The sequence below is a fragment of the Protopterus annectens genome, chromosome 4.part0 (genome assembly GCF_019279795.1).
Source record: "Protopterus annectens isolate FY-2018-M chromosome 4.part0, PAN1.0, whole genome shotgun sequence".
Taxonomy (NCBI): Eukaryota; Metazoa; Chordata; order Ceratodontiformes; family Protopteridae; genus Protopterus; species Protopterus annectens.
In genome coordinates, this window is record NC_056733.1 from 677,654,942 (window position 1) to 677,672,210 (window position 17,269).

General features: G+C 41.0%; 1 protein-coding gene across 1 annotated transcript in view; it reads right to left on the reverse strand.

Annotated features, from left to right (window-relative positions):
- ATP2A2 (ATPase sarcoplasmic/endoplasmic reticulum Ca2+ transporting 2) overlaps positions 1-17,269 on the reverse strand; it is a 1,687,617-nt gene that overhangs the window by 995,696 nt on the left and 674,652 nt on the right. The window contains exon 12 of the mRNA XM_044069765.1: positions 13,351-13,439. Coding sequence (XP_043925700.1) covers positions 13,351-13,439 — 89 coding nt within the window. The remainder of the gene's footprint in view (positions 1-13,350; positions 13,440-17,269) is intronic.

Below are 17,269 nucleotides of genomic sequence, written 5' to 3' on the forward strand. Positions count from 1 at the left end.
TGGTTCAAGAAGTCCCAGAGATTTTTCCCAGATGCATAGGGTGACTCCTCCTTCAGAGGCAGAGGAGGAGGAGCTAATGGTAGACATCACCCTAGAGGCAGGGAGGGTCTGCAAAACCAGGGAGGATGCAATTCGTTTCAAGGCCATCCCTATCGGCACTCCTGATGTGGGGCTTGGCTGCGCTTCTCTGGAGCCAGTCGGGGGGGGGGGGGTCACCTATCTTTGTATCCAGAAGCCTGATTAAACATCACCCAAGACAAATGGGTACAAAGAATAATCACCAGAGGTTACTCCATACCCTTTTCTCTTCCACCCCACACTCTCAAGAAGATCCCGGATGTTCCACCCAATCACAGGGATCAAGTAACAGTAGAAGTGCAAAAGTTACTTGCAAAGAGAGTCATCCAAACCGTCCCCGCAGACCAGATCGGAGTACTCTGGATTCTTTTTAGTGCCAAAACGTACAGGGGACTGGAGGCTCATCTTGGACCTCAGCAAACTAAATGAATGTGTAAAGTTCAAGTACCAGATGGTGACACTACAGTCTATACTCCCTCTGTTAAGGAAAGACAATTGGATGTGCTCCACAGACCTCCAAGATGCATACTACCAAGACGCATTGAGGAGTGACTGGGAGCCAGTCACTACCAATTCCATGCTCTGCCCTTTGGTCTCACCACAGCCCCCAGGGTGATCAAATGTATGGCAGTAGTGACAGCTCACCTGAGACGTCTAGGATTCCAAGCGTTTCCTTACCTGGATGGCTCGTTCCTGACCGCCACCACCAGGCATCTACTCCTACAAACCAGAGACTCCACCATACAGCTTTGTTCCCAGCTGGGGATTACAATAAACTGGGAATAGTCTGCCTTATCGCCCTCTCAATTTGTGACTTTTATAGGCGCAGAAATAGACAGTCACCATGGTAGCTTGTCTACCTGCAGAAATCATTCAAAACCTCAGACAAAAAATTCTCAGTTTACTTCCTCTACAGAAAGTCAAGGCAAAGACAGTGCTGAAACTCTTAGGGACTACGGCCTCCACCATAACGTCAGTCCCTCTAGCCAGATTAAATATGCAAATTCTCCAATGGCTTCTATCTTCCCAGTGGTCCTTTCAACAACTGCCTCCATCTCACCACATCATCATAACAGAGTCTTGCAAAAAGGACCTTCGTTGGTGGATTCAACCAAACTAACTGACAACAGGCACTCCACTCCTTCCTCGCCAACCCATTGCTACTGTGACCACGGATGCCTCACAGATAGGGTGAGGGGGCATTATCTAGGCAGGACTGTCGAAGGCACATGGCAAGATCACAAGGCTCACCTGCATATCAATGCCCTAGAGATGAGGGCAGTGCTTCTAGCATTGCAAGCACTTCACAACCTTCTTCCTCTAGGAATGATAGCAATCCAATTAGACAACATGTCAGTGGTATGGTATCTCAACAAGCAAGGAGAAACCAGATCTTACCCCCCTTTGTCGAGAGGCCCTTCATGTTTGGAACTGGGCAATTTCTTCCCAATGCTTTCTAGTGGCAATGCACATCCTGGGGACAACCAATGTGAAAATAGACAAGCTCAACAGGGCAATCTTGATGCCTCACGTCTCTGAATCAGGAATTAGCGGAACAGATCTTCCGCAAATGGTGACAGCCTTGCTGTGATCTCTTAGCCAGTCCGATCAACTCCAAATGCAGCAACTACTTCTCCCTTACTCCCCCCCCCCCCCCTCCGGGGGAACCACCGAGAGACGCACTTGTTCACGATTGGCCCCTGGGACTCCTTTATGCTTTCCCTCCCTTTCCTCATATCCAAAGTGATTCAGAAAGCAAAGTTATTGGGAAGCAAAATGATTCTCATCACTCCTTACTGGCCTTGCCAGATTTGGTTCCCCTTTCTTGGCCCTCATCTACTAGAAGATCCATGGACTCTGGACCCAGTGCCAGACCTCTTGACACACGTCAGGCTCCCTTCACCCCTGCCTCCACACCCTCAATTTGACAGTGTGGCTGCTCCAATTCCATCTCTAGTCAGGCTTCATGATTCTTCACCTGCTGTGATCCACATCCTCACGTCTTTGCATAAACCTTCCACTAGGAAGTTATACACTAGCAAATAGAGAAGGTTTTCTACCTGGGCTGAAAAAAGGAATGTAGATCCTTACACTGCATCCATCCCTATGGTTTTAGGATTTTTGTCTGAACTTTTCCATCAGGGATCTGCTGCTGCCACAATTAGGGTCCAATTGGCAGCAATATCTAATTTTCATTTGGGTCAACATGAATCTAACCTGATGTCCCACAGACTGTGTAAAACCTTCCTTAAAGGTGTTACTTTGCTGAGACCCCCCTTTCAGGAACCAGTATCTCCCTGGGATCTCAACTTTGTTCTGTCCAAACTAAATTCACCGCCCTTTGAACCCGCTCATTCGTGCCTATTGAAACTTCTGTCTTGGAAGACCTTGTTTCTAGTAGCCATCACATCAGCTAGATGAGTATCATAGTTACAAGCACTGTCTATTAAGCCTCATTTGATTTTCCACAAAGACAGAGTTTCCCTTCGTACAAATCCTTCCTTTATCCCTAAAGTTTGCTCTCCCACTAATTTGAACCAAACCATAGAACTACCTGTACCTTCCCTAATCATTCTAATGCAGCAGAATACAAATTTCATCATCTGGATGTTCACAGGCAGTTACGGTTCTACCGTATCAGGATTAAGGAACTCGAAGTCAGACCAATTGTTCGTATCCTTTTCTGAACCTATTTCTGAATCTAGAAAAAAGGAATGTAGATCCTTACATTGCATCCATCCCTATGGTTTTAGAATTTTTGTATGAACTTTTCCATCAGGATCTGCTGCTGCTACAGTCTAAAGTGACCCTATCTAATTGGATTTCTAGTTGTATTTCCTTCATTTACTCCTCCAATGGAAAAACTCTACCGTTCAAGATTAAGGCTCATTCTACACGATCCCAGTCTACATCTGCTGCCTTCCAAGCCAGAGTTCCAATTGACAGTATCTGTGCATCAGCAACTTGGGCTACCCCTCATACCTTTACTACTCATTAAAAATTGGACCTGACCTCAAGTGGTAGAGCCTCCAGCCTCCTTTGGTTCCACAGTACTCGGGAGTATTTTCCCGTGAGCCACCCAGGAATAAGGTGCTAGGGACGCTGTCCCATATGTAAGAATGAAGGCAAGACAGGACTGCAGAACATAAAGAAGTTATGTATTCACCATAACGTTCCATGTTTGTGGTCCGACTCGCCCTTCATTCTTATGAACCCACCCACCTACCCCCGTCCTGGAAGGATCTGGAGACAGGATAGTCTTACCTTGGTAGGGTGGAGACCTTTCATTATTGTTGCTCTTTCTGGATAACCTTAGTTCTGTCTTTCTATAGTTTAGCAGCAAACAAGATCTGGGGATTGTACTAGTGCACTATGGGATACCTACCTAGCCACGAGCCAACTAAGAGACTTTGAGCTTTGTAATAAGGCTGAGTTGGAGCAGAGGATTGGCTCCGAACCCATATGCAAGAATGAAGGGTGAGATGGACTACAAACATGGAACGTTATGGTGAATACACAACTTCTTTTTAATACAATGACTAAACATTACAACAGTAATATTGACAAGAAACATTTACATAAAATAAAATCAAAGACAATGTATTTACATTTCAAAAAATCCAATACAATAGCATCAGGATAATCCCAGAGTAGGAATACTTACAAAAACCTGATTGTAGATATACTGTAAAGAAGAGCAAGAAAGGCAGGCGTCTGTTGCTGTCCCTTCTTCCATGATATCAGGTCATGGAGCAGACGCCATTACATCAGTTTTTTTCTTGCCCCAGATGTCAGGTGCCCCCCAAATATGGAGCAAAATAAAATTAAAAACACAAAAATATACCTCCAACCAAAAGCAAATACACCAAAAACGCTTTTAAGCATAGTAAAAGAAAGTAGAGGTATAGTAAGAGAAAAACAGGGGGCTGGAGGGAGGGTAACCAGGACTGCAACAGTGAATACACTCGGAACATCTACATTTATGGTAAGTGTACACAACTGTACTATGTTCTCCGTGTTTCACTGTTGCAGTCATTACATTTGGGTAGATTCCCAAAACTATGGTTGGGAGGATGGATTTATACAGATTTTAGGACCAGCTATAAGGCCCTGCAAAACAGCAGTGGCAAAGCCAGCTCTAGATTTAGAGAAAATTGGTAAGTGATAATGCTTGGTGAAAGTATGAACTGAGCTCCAGGTAGCAGCTTCTAGAATATCCCTGGTAGGAACACCTCTGAGAACGGCTGCAGAAGTAGATGCAGCCCTGGTGGAATGAGATCTGATCCCCTGGGGGATAGGTTTTCCATGGTGCTTAAAGCAGAAATGAATGCAAGGGCTTATCTATTTAGAAATGGTTTGTTTTGAAATAGCCTTTCCCTCTGCCCCTGCAGCAAATGCCACCAGCAGTTCAGTTTTTCTTTGAGATTTAGTCCTGCCCAAATAGAAACGGTTGTCAGAGGAAATGGAATCCTCTGCATCAGAATCCTCATAAGTAGGTATGGACAAAATCAGGGTCATTACAACAGTCAGAAGAAATAGAGTCCTGATCAGAAGATTCATAGCCAAGTTCATCCCTGGGCCTCTTAGAAGGGTGGGGGGGGGGTTGACTACCCCTGATTAGAGTAATTAAATCTTCAGCCATTTTGATGATTTGTTTTTTAGGCATAGGGGCCTGAACATGTGGCCTAGGCATTGTTTTTTTAGACATAGATTGAGATTTAGGCCTTAGTATTGAAGGTGGAGTCGGTTTAATATGCAAGTCTGTAGGCTTGAATACACCCTCAGAAGCCGGTGCCTGCACAACAGCTCCAGACCCATCCAAGGTAGAGACATTCGTGGGTTCCATAGGTGAAGCATCTCGTGGCATACCGAACTCCGAATGGGTCTCAGTAGAGGCCTGCGAATCAGAAGTAGCTGGTATCAGGGGCTGCAAAAGCGCCTCACTGAGTACCAGTTGTCGGCAGTTTTGAACCTAGATGGCCTGTCTTTTTCTTTGCGTTTTTTCGGAATTCTGGTAGTCTGATGGCTAACAGACGTCATTTCTGGATAATTAAACCAAGAACAGAAATATTTAGAGGCAAAAATGTACAGACGATGGATAGTGCGCTGATTAAATAAAGCACAAAACTGACAGCAAGGTGCTTCATGGTCAGGGGCCTAGGCAAGGAATACAGTACAAATGAAAATCTTTGAGGCATTTGCTTCCCACAAGTAATGCAATTATTAACTTTTACTGACATCGGTAAGGAACAAGAAAAAGTTTCCCCGACGGGGTACTTAGCTTTAAGTTGAAGACTTCGGTTCTGAAACTCAAAAATGAAAATTTCAGGAGTCGGACGACTGGCACTTGCAAACTGCTTCAGACACCGCACTGCAAGAAAGACTGATGTAATGGCGTGGGGGCTGCATGTTTTATACCCCTGACGACCTGATGTCATGGAAGAAGGAACAGCAACTGAAGCAGGACCCAAGACTTTGTTAATCAGGCCGACTGAGGGCAACCTGCCAGCAGATTACCCAAATGTAATGACTGCAACAGTGAAACACGAAGAACATCCCTTGGCACCAGAACAGTGGGCTCAGATCCTGAGGCAGGAGTCAAACTCATCTGAGCCGAAGCCCCAAAAGGCAAAGTCAGAACCGAAAGGTCAGTCAGACTATCCTCCCTGGACCAGACTGGCGAGTGTCAGCTCCTAGACTCTTCGATGGGCACCAAAGAAGTTTGAGTAATCGGAACCAATGGCACTGGAGCAGGCGTCCGTTCCGAGGGATCCACAATCATCAGGTCCAACCCTCCGGCTCCGATGGACTGGTATGGCTCAGAGGAGGAAAAGTAGATGGAGGAACAGTTTTCGGTTCCGAAACCACTTGGGTTGAAGTCGATAATTTTGCAAACGCCGGTGCCTGTAACAACTTCTGCACTGCATGATCCACATCCAAATCAGATAGGCTCATTAAAGACAGATATGAATGGATCGATGGTGGTACCAACTGTAAGACTGGGGACTTCAATACTGGGGAGACCGGTTCCAGGACTGGCTCCGAAAGGATAAGACGCCCAGCTCCAAATGCTGTGGAGCTGACGTCGAAGGTTTTTTTTTTTAATTTGTTGGATCCACAACTCTCTGTTCGGATAATGAAGACTTAGAGGACTTGGAATACTAGGGAGATTTACCAGCTTTATCATGGTCGCCCAAAGCTTCTTGAAAGGATGACTAATAGCCCTCTGTCAATTAACTTTCTTTTCCTTTCATGTAGTACACGGCTACTAAAAGAATGGCAGATGGAGCAACTCTCTTGCAAGTGCAAAGCACCCAAACAATAAACACAATTAATATGACCATCAGTCACAGACATTTTCTGTCCACACTTTGGACATTTTTTAAACCCAGACTTGGGTTGTTTCTCCTTATCCTGGTCAGCCATGAGAGATATCTAAATGCACACAAGAAAACCTGTGATAAAAGTATATAAATACACACACACAGACACACACAGACACACAAACAAATTAAATGAAAAGACAAGTATTTTAAATAGTAAGCAGCCTTTAAAAAAACAAATAGGCTCTATAACACTAAATAGAATCTAACCGTTAAAGTTTTAGAAGCACAATCCAATAAGCTATGAACACACAAGTATTTTAAATAGTAATCAGCCCTTAAAAAAGAAACTGGCTCTATAATACTAAATAGAATGTAAATGTTAAAGTTCTAGAAACACACTCTAATAAGCTATAAATGTCTGCTAAAACACACTTCTAAGCTATAATGGCACACCAAAGGGGAAGGGAGATAATAAAGTCCTAATAAACGAAGGCCAACAAGGCTACACACTACTTCAAAAGTTTTGAAAGTTATTAAATTGAAAAACCTATTAAAGTTTGTAAAGATAAAAAGTTTTTCTAGAAGAAAAAACTATACTGGCCCAAGCTGTGAGGAAACCACTGATCTGTTGCAGCGGCAAACTAGATCTGAGGTAGCTCAAGATGCATCATGGGATAGGGACTTGGCCTCGAGCTATCTGAAGACCTCGAGCTTTGTAATAACGTGAAATAACCGACTAGTAAATCCACAAACACGGAGTCGGGCTCTTCTTCACAAGAGGTAAAGAGCTTTGTAGTTGGCCGACTCAGAGCAGAGGTTCGGCTCCGAACCCATCTGCAAGAATGAATGGCGAGACAGAACAACTTCACATCGATTGTTTAAGGAATTCAGGCCATTGTAATAATTAAAGGGTGAGGCAGTCGGTGGGGTAGAGGCGAATCTAGCTATTTTACTGTATGTTTGCTCTAGTTTAGAGAGAAGTAAAAACTGAAGGTTAGTAAAAACTAGAGCTGCATACAAAAGACAGGGGTAATAGGAGAGACAGGGCCAGGGAGGGTTTGGTGGAGGGTGAAAGCATTCTGTGGTTATGGTACAGGAGACAAGTTTCATTTGTTTTTTTTTTTTTAATGCAATGATGGATATGTATGTCGAATTTTAATTAGTCAATTATGGCACCAAGTAATTTAGTATGGGGTTCTGGTCTGATATTGGTATTGTTGAGGGAGGCAATAGAGAAAGAGGATTTGTGTTTTGCCAGTGTTTTAGGAAGGAAAAGTAGAAGTTTAGTTTTTTTTTTTATTTAGAATTAGCGGATTATCAGCGAGACAGGCTTCGATGGATGTAAAAGTGTCTTGGATAAGAGCAAGGAGTTCTGGGATGCTGTGGCAGTGGTAATAAGGGTTGACTCATCGGCATATTGTAAAAGTGTGTAGAGGTTGGTAGCGGACAAAAACTGTTAGTAAAAATATTGAACAAGAGAGGACCCAATGTAGAACCTTGGGGAACACCAGTGTTGACAGAATGAAATGGAGAGGTGACAGTTTTCCAGTGTATAGATTGCTTTCTATTAGTTAAGTAGCTAGAAAACCAGCTAAATTTGGGTTTATACAGAAAGAACCAAAAACGATGCATTTTCCGTGCAGTCCGTGATGCTTACTTGGTTTATACAGAACTCTTGAGTAAACATGTCAAGTATGAATTACAGGTAGTAACTCATTCAGTGCAGCTTAGGCTCCCCACTTTTTTTTTCTAGCTGTATTTTGGAAATTTTTGAAGTGCTGTCCATATTTACTGCGTGTGCGCGTGCGTTTGTGCACGTGTGTGTGCACGCACGTGTGTGTGCACATGTGCGCACGTGTGTGTCGCGCGAGTGACAGAAAGAGAAGAGGGGTGGGTTTAGTCATCAACAACACTGTTTATTTTATATTATCAAGCCTAGGTTGCACACAAAATGTCTTGAGATACAGAACTGGCCAGATAAAGTGCTGAACTTGTTATTTTTTGTCTAATGTTGTCACTGAGATGATAGTCACTATTCAAACCAGCAGGGAAAGCTAACCGTTTTTAGTAGCAGTGGCTTTTTTTATTTGTGGGGGCATGTAAAACAAGTTGGCACGGAAAAATAGCTTGTGAGAAGGAAGCAGAGTAATAAGGAAAAGAGCAAGAGACTAAGGACTGGGATTCATAGAGATACTGGGCACTCCTGTACAATGGCTGCACAGTTTGTCAGCACTGCATAGCAATATAACATAGCTTAGCAACAAAGCAAATATACAAGTGGATATTTCCATGCAGTAAAATATGTACACAGAAGTACAAGACAGAATTCATAAAACATCCATGCGCTTCTTTGGAAGAACTTCCCAAGAACTGAAAACATGGCTTCACAGACAGCTGCAACTCAAAATAAAGCAGTACTTGGAGGTTATATGGTACATGTTAGTGCATTTCTTGTTGAGCTGGCAGGCAGATATGTATGTATACACTTCTGTGTGTATATATATATATATATATATATATATATATACACACACACACACACACACACACACACACATATATATATCATTTTTGTGTGTGTGTGTGTGTGTGTGGGGATTAACTTACGTTGATCAAATATAATAAAAACAAAATTATCCCAAACTGTGCATGCTCTGAGACATAACCTTGGAGCATACAAATGTAAAAACAAGTTTATTGCAGAGGCAAGCCCTGCAGCCCTCTACACCACTAATTCAATACACCAACTCCAAAATTGCACAATAACAAATAAAAGGCATATCTGCCAACCCACTATTGCAATGAGCTCACAAATGTTGATTAGCTTTCCTGTCAACCAAATTAAGGCGACAGAAAAGCAGACATTAACAACTGTTGATTAAATTAGCCATACCCATATATATATATATATATATATATATATATATATATATATATATATATATACATACATATATATATATATATATATATATATATATATATATATATATATATATATATATACATATATATATATATATACATATATATATATATATATATATATATATATATATATACATATATATCTATATCTACATATATATATATATATATATATATATATATATACATATATATATATATATATATATATATATATACATACATATATATATATACATACATATATATATATATATACATACATATATATATATATATATACATATATATATATATATACAGGTGTGTGTGTGTTTACGTGTCAGATACATAAAAGGGGAGAAAAGGGGTAAATAGAAAAGTAGTAAAATAGGGAAGGTAACAAGCAGAGGGATACAAAGAAGGGCAACATATAAGAACATGAAAGATTGGAGAGGGAAGGCCTCCTTTTTTCATTGTAGAGAGAGAAGGAAAGAAGGGCACCAGTAAAAAGCAAACAAAGATAATTAAAGGGGATAGGTCAATGTGCAGGGTGAGAAAGACACACATACAACCCCACAGATAAAATGTAGGAGGATCTGCACACATTTCAATAGGGAGACATGAATTGGACAGAGAAACAGGGTGCAAATTGTGACGGGGAGGGTTGGGCACTGCACTGGGAATGGTGTGTGACACAGGAGGCATGGGCACATCAGGCTGGGGATAGTGTTATGTATGAACTAAAGCAGCATGCCAACTGTTGCTATGACCCACAGGGACATTGCTATGATCCATCACCAGATGATGCACCAGGCTGACTGATGGTATGGGACACACCCTCCCCTGGTAGCCTGATTGTTGGGATCTACCATTTGAGCAAATTTTGAAAACTTTTCCAAGAGGCACAACAACCTGGTCCTTTGTCTGCTCACTACTCTGTCCACCGCAACCTCCACCACCTATTCTAGCTTCATCTGGGCTACGTCGAGAAACACTGCTGGGCTGACAATGAGGATTCAGGATTCCCTCTGGTGAGGCATGCCCCCAGTCTCATTACCTTAATTCTCCTCTGCTATCACCTCAGTAAGAGTGGACTGGAGCTGAGCTACTGACTGAAATATCCATCATCAGAACCTATAAGGGAGAAACATAGTATGAATCTGTCCTGTCAGTGGACTGTGCATACTTAAAGCATGGGACAGCATTTGTCAGTAGAAATACCCATCTAGTAGATAGTCTCTCCTGCCTTCTGAGATAGGTAGCACAGTTCATGTCCTATCATGGTTATGCTGATACAGAAAGACAGAGGAAACAAGATTTGAGCCAGCTAAAACCACACTCAGTGATGTTGTACTGGATCTCAGCAATACTGTATGTGCTGAGTATGGATATCATTAATCAGGCCTCTACTGGTTACTAGCATCAGCTTAAAAAGATGCAACACGATGAGATGGTTAGTTTATTTGGAGATACTATTTATTTAGCTGTACACATTCCCCTTAGCTACAGTGATGATCTTGCCAAGTAGATAGCTCTGTGGAATTTCAAAGGTGGTAATACAGCTGAGATGACTGCAGTATACATAAATCATGTGAACTGCCTGGGTGCTTTGCATCCATATTGGTTATAATCTCATTTGCATCACTGTCTACCTGGCAGTTTATGGAACAGTAGCCTATCCTATTCACAAATCTTTGTGACTTTGGACCAGGTGGAGCCTTTACAGCCACATGTATGCAAGCTATGCATTGTGTTTCAGGGTGATGAACAATATCATAAAAACACTCAGAAGTGGCTCTCTCCTCTGGTGTACTAGTAAACCAGATGTGCTCATCCACATGTAGAAGCATTATATCCAGGAGCTTGTTCAGTACTCAAAGCATTGGTGTGAGAAATACCTAATGTGAGTCTTGTCAGTCTTTGAAAGATCTTTGTAGTTAGGATCAAAAGTGCTGTACATGCTTTGATCTCCACAGGGATAGGAAAGCTGCATATCCCTGTAGATTCTGTTTGAGGGTTATACATATCAACAAAGTTCCATACAAAGCCCCAGTCTACATGGAACTTGGAATATTGCAACATCAATACCTTTTATGTCTTTGCTTTCATGTTGTTGACAACTGAATCAGTGGAACCATATTCCTGCTTTTACATTGTAGATAGTAAGATTCAGTGATATTTTACTTACTGTATTAGTCTGTGCCTGGGTCACAGCCGATGAGGGTCTTTGGACCAGCCCATCTTCTTGGTTATCAAGTATTATATAAATTATCTCTTGGTCAGTAGAATTATGGAATGTTATCTACTGTTTATTGCTGATAACAGTTTCTTTGGTGCTAGACTCTTCTTCATAGCTCCAACATTTTTGGCATGCTCTTGCTTTTATAGTCTACCACACTTCTTTGTGCCCATCTCCCCATGACAATGAATCTGTGCTCACTTTGTATTTACCTGCATGCCATTAGGGTTGCATTTCCCTACCCATGTCCACTGGCGTGAGACTTTGCTGTTTTTGCCTATATTATGTACGGCACACTTTTACATACTTTGCAGTAGCACCCCCATAGCACTTCAAATCTCTTCTGCTCGTGAAGGTTCTAGCATATGAACACAATTCTAACATGGCATCTTTGCTCTGATTAGCAGAAGCATTTAGGAAAGGAACAGGTATGGAAATCAAACCAAAAGTGGACAAAAGGTAGACAGCAACAGAAATAAAAACAAAATAAACACTAAGATTGTTGCCACAAGAAAAGAAAAGTAAAAACTGGAAATCCCCTAATTATAGTGGAAAGTACAGACAACTGTTGGAGCAAGCACTTGTTAACCAAATTTGAAATGTGAGTGGTTAAAGGACCACTACATGCTTCTGCACACATTTCCTTATTTCTGAATTATGTTTCTATCTTTTGAGTCTAGTGATATACAATATTCATACTGCAACAAAAAATCATAATTTTGAATGTTTCTCTCCTCACTCATACCTGTACCTCCAGTACAGCAAGCCATCTTCCAGTATATAACATTCTCGTGTTGCTGTTAAGAACATATGGGCTCTGCAATGGCTTTGTAATAATGCCCTTCTTTTCTCATGGTTTCTGAGTTGCTGCTCAAAGACCTCCTAGTGACTGCCCATGGACCGCCCTCTTCCAATCCTTTTGCTCAGGTAACTCCCACATCAATAACATATATAGCATATCCTTCCAACTGGGCTTGTACATGATACATCCCATAAAAACATGGAGGGAGCAGTTGTTCTGTCTCTGCAGTTCCTAGTCATCTTTATTTTGTTGAGGGATTGGTAGTTATTCTTTTAGTGCAGCTTAGGCTCCCTGCTTTTTTGCTAGTTTTATTTTGAAAGTTTTTGAAGTGCTGTCCATATTTACTGAGATCAGGCCAAAGTACATACTACTAACATTATGAAATGTATCCCAGTACTGAAGTTCTTCCTGTGTGGTATCTCAGTCATAACTTCTTGATTTATAAGGTTTAATTTCTTCATTGTGATGCTTCATTCATTTCATGTCTTTGAGGAACTATTCGTGTCCACCTCGCTTTTCAAATTAACAGTGTGCTTCCAAAAAGCCAGCTATTGTGAACAATGATTTGCCTTGTGGTGAACCCCTTCTGGTTGTTTATGAACTGGTTTGCACTACAAATAATCCGACACTTCACAAATGTCACTAGAAAAAGCTACCAATATACGTAAAGATTCCAAAAAAAAATTACTAGCGAGTATTACCATTCTAAAACCACAGCCTGAAGGAAAGAAATCTTCACAAATGTCATTTTATGGAGACAAAGTACATCTGAAAAATGTTAAACTTGGTCTAGTTAAAACTCCAGTATGATTGTGCCTATCAGGACATTTTGGGGCAGAACAAATACAAAATGCAGAGTTGCACAGATATTAGCACTGGACAGAACAAAACAAAGCCATTTTTATTTTATGTGTCTGACCACAGTGATCCTTTAATGACACCAAAACAGGCATTAAATATAACAAACTGCTCAGTGTGTGCACCAAAATACTTACACTTCACCTTCAGGAGAGTAAGTGGAGCCTGTAATATCAAATTCACTCAGCAAACAGCTATCACCTTCAATTCTGTCAACGATAAACATCTGTAGAATATAAAAATATCAATTAAGGTTGTTACCATAAAAAATATGCTCTACTGCAAGAACATTTAAGCAAACTAACTAAAAATCAGCTGCCTGCAGCACTGACAAGTTTTGCCGGTCTCTTTCAATCCCCCTGTGCCAATACTTACAGCACTCATGGATCAAAATTCATACACAACCTAAAAATGGTTTCAAATCCAATTAAGACATTCTCAATGGCTAGTCATAGTTCTCAGAATTCTACCTCTTGGCAAGCATTCTCACCAGCTAGAAGTCGTACACGATAGCAGCATGCAGCATATTTAACAAGACTGCAAAATATCCTGGAGACTGGCAGTTACACTTGGAAAGTTCTAAAGTATATCTTATTTACAAGTTTTGAATAAAAAACAGATTGAAAGCAAAGTCATGAATCACACTTGTGTTAAATATGTTAAACGTGAATGCCACCTTATTTCACTGAAGATTTCTACATGGGTCCTATTACATAAAAACTCACTCACTGAATTAAGGGCACTAACAGCAGTAATCAGTTCCCAGGGACCCATGCAACTAGGGTTTGACTAGTGGCCCAAGAGAAGAGCTAGGGTAGGAAGGGATAGGAATGACTGGGCATGGCATGCTCACCTCTCCCAGAGGGGAGGGAGGGCTGTACTCACTCAGAGGAAGAAGTCTGGTTGTTTAAGTTAAGGGATGAAACCACTTATCTATTTTATGGTTTGCAGTGCGTTTTATTAAAATTTGATATTAATATCCAGTTTGTCCGGTCATTGTTTGTTTTTAATTTCTTTTTTTTCTTTTTATTTGCTCACTCAGAGGAACACCAAGTGGTGCTAACTTCCTGGTGGAAGCTGGGAAGCTCAGTTCTCTTACTGCAGGAGGCAGAGATGCCTGGATGGAATGTCAATTACTGAATTGAGGTGGAAGCCTTTGCTGTCAGCCCAATGCTTGTCCCCCCGCCACGCTTCACCAGGTGCATACATTGCAGATCCAACCTTCACCAGGTGATGGGGAACAAATGGGCCAGCCAGCCACAGAAGGAGGTGATGACTGAAACAATGAAGCCAAAGAGTAGAAGGGAAAGAAAATCATTTGTTTACTGTAGTGTTAAGTAACTTTCAGCCATTACCCAATACAAAAGTCGCATCAATAAAATACTCTTCTTGCTGGGTATAGCACCTTAATATAATACATAATCATTAATATAAACAAATGAAGACCTCGACTCACCTTGCCTTCTCATTAAAGAATTCATCCAAAGACATTGTTTCTTTAGAAACTAGGCCATCTTTTATTTGGGAGGACTGCAGCCCAACAGTCAAATAGTGCTTCCATGACTGAGGAAACAGTCTAAATGGGCATATGTATACTGTATGTTGGTATAATTTGTATGTGTGCATGTAGGACTGACTACACAATATTAAGAAAACACAAATACAGCAAGAACTGGGAAACTGGACTCAATTCAGACAAAAAAAGATGTACACAATTCGGGGGGGGGCCTGGTTTATTGGAAGAAATATCTCTACGGAAATAATTAGACCTTTAATGTGGCAATTATCCACCAAGAGTCCCTTACTGATGATAATGTGACTGGGTATTTTGCCCATCTTAACAATGGCTTGGTTTCAGTCAAGTCCTGTATTAAGAAACATCCGAAAGCGCTCTTTCCCCATCCTTGCCACTAACAAGCAGCCTCCTGTAAATCAAGAACTAATGTAGATTTGATCTCATGTTATTAAAGAAGCGATGTAAAAAACACACTTTACAGACTTGCAAAGAATCACAACAGTATCTGGCAACAACCAACTTCTTATCCAAGGACGACAGCGGGACGGTAACCCTTACAGATGTCTTAAAGATAGTGATATGGCAAAATGATACATTACATCCAATGAGTAGTCCTAGGTTCATAGGTGTTTACTAGGCTAACGACCACAAGGGCCTTTTTAAGCCTAGCCATGCATCCCAAATCTCTTTCAAGTTCTGATACTCTTGATAAGTGTAAGCATGGCCCAGGGAGACTAACCATTTACAGCTTACCTGTTTGCATTAGAGACACAGGTGCCAAACCAGGAAGAATTTCCGGTTTCCCATCCAACTGTCCAAACTGCACTTGAATTGGGTTAGGGAGGAACGCTGCTTCACATGGATGGAGAGCCTGTTCTATAGATGGGGTAATCTCTGGGATACATACCTCTCTCTCCAGCAGGTCCTATTTATATCACAGGCAAGGTTTTACTCTTTAGAATGGGTAATTCTGTTACTGTTTGTTTTGTGGATATGTAGGAGGTCCAGAGTGGGGTCTGACAATGCCCTGTATGCCAGGCATAGAACTCCCCTAAGAAGCCTGTAGGAGACAGAATACAGAAATAAAACTCATCTGACTGTGGGTGGTAGAAGAACTGAAGCACATCCTTCGCCAGCAAGAGATCAAAGGATTCAAACGCATGACCTTTAGTCTCCAAAACCAAAACCTTAACCAATGTGCTAGCAAGCCTCAAGGTCCTCTTAATGAGTCTCAAGTAATACTACAACAGTGGAAGGAGCAAGAGAAATGCCACAGGCCAGAGCTCTGAAGATAAAAATGCCCGACAAATGTGTGTATGAAGACTCACAAAGCCACAGCACACACATCTGCAATAGAGAGATTCATTCCTGAAGCAAGCACTGGATTGCAGCATTCCTTTGTGGAGTGGGCCTTGGCTGCATCACGTTTCACTGTAGAGATGGACAAATGATTACAAAAAGATGATACAGCTGAAACATGCCTTTGAGAATCACAAACCTTTCCCCTCTCTAAGATAAGTGAAAACTACAAAATAATTGGCAGCAATATATACTGACAAATATTCACAATGGAGACAAAATGTAACAGAAGTACATACTAAAGTGTATGAAGTCCAAAATAAGCAAGGGAGTAAAAAAAAAAACTAAGGTGGTGAACTGAAGCAGGGGCATTGAATTTATTCAAAATAATATGCTTTCAATTCCTGTTTGACAGAAAGGTGATACGGTTACAAATATTAGGACTGCTCCATTAAATCAGATGCTAGTTTTTTGAAAGCTCATTCAGTGGAGTTGATAGTAAATGGATGTCCTTTCTAAAGGCACTGCACAACTATCATTTACATAGTGAGTACTGGGAATTTAGAAGTAAGGTTGTAAACCAAGGAAAGGCATATATTGAGGAAAAGTAGTTTATAGACATTTGAATCCAAGACAATGGATGGTCTAAAATTACTGGTAAAGAGTGAATAACAGTGGTGTGTATGCGGATGCAAAAGATTTTAGTTATTTTATTCAAGATCTTCTGTAGAACAATGCATCTTTTAGTTACATAAAGTAATGACTGAAAGACGATACTGTAGGTTCAGGAATCAAAAAAATCTTTGCAATACTTTATCAGGTGTTAAGGAAAGTAGGGGAACAGTTCACTTAACAGTTTCACTAGTTAACTGACTAACCAATCATATGGTTTAAGTTGTGGGAGGAGTTGACAGAGATCATGAATTGTGTGTGCAAATTTAATGATATGCTATGATCAAGAAAAAGGAGGACTTATAAGCGGCAGCGGAGATCTGGGTACTTATCCCTTTGCATCATGGGATATGGGGCTGCCTCGAGCTGGTAAAAAAGTGACTCTCTTAGGCTTAGCAAGTGCGAGTCGGGATCGATCGGCAACCCATCAAGCAAGAATGAAGGCGAGATTGACAACTTAACATCAAAGCATTTAAATGTTCATGCTTCCTGATCGGGCTTTAAAAATTATCAGTAATATTTAATGGAGAATAGCTGCTAAATTTGTGGAGTACAAAATACTACAGAGG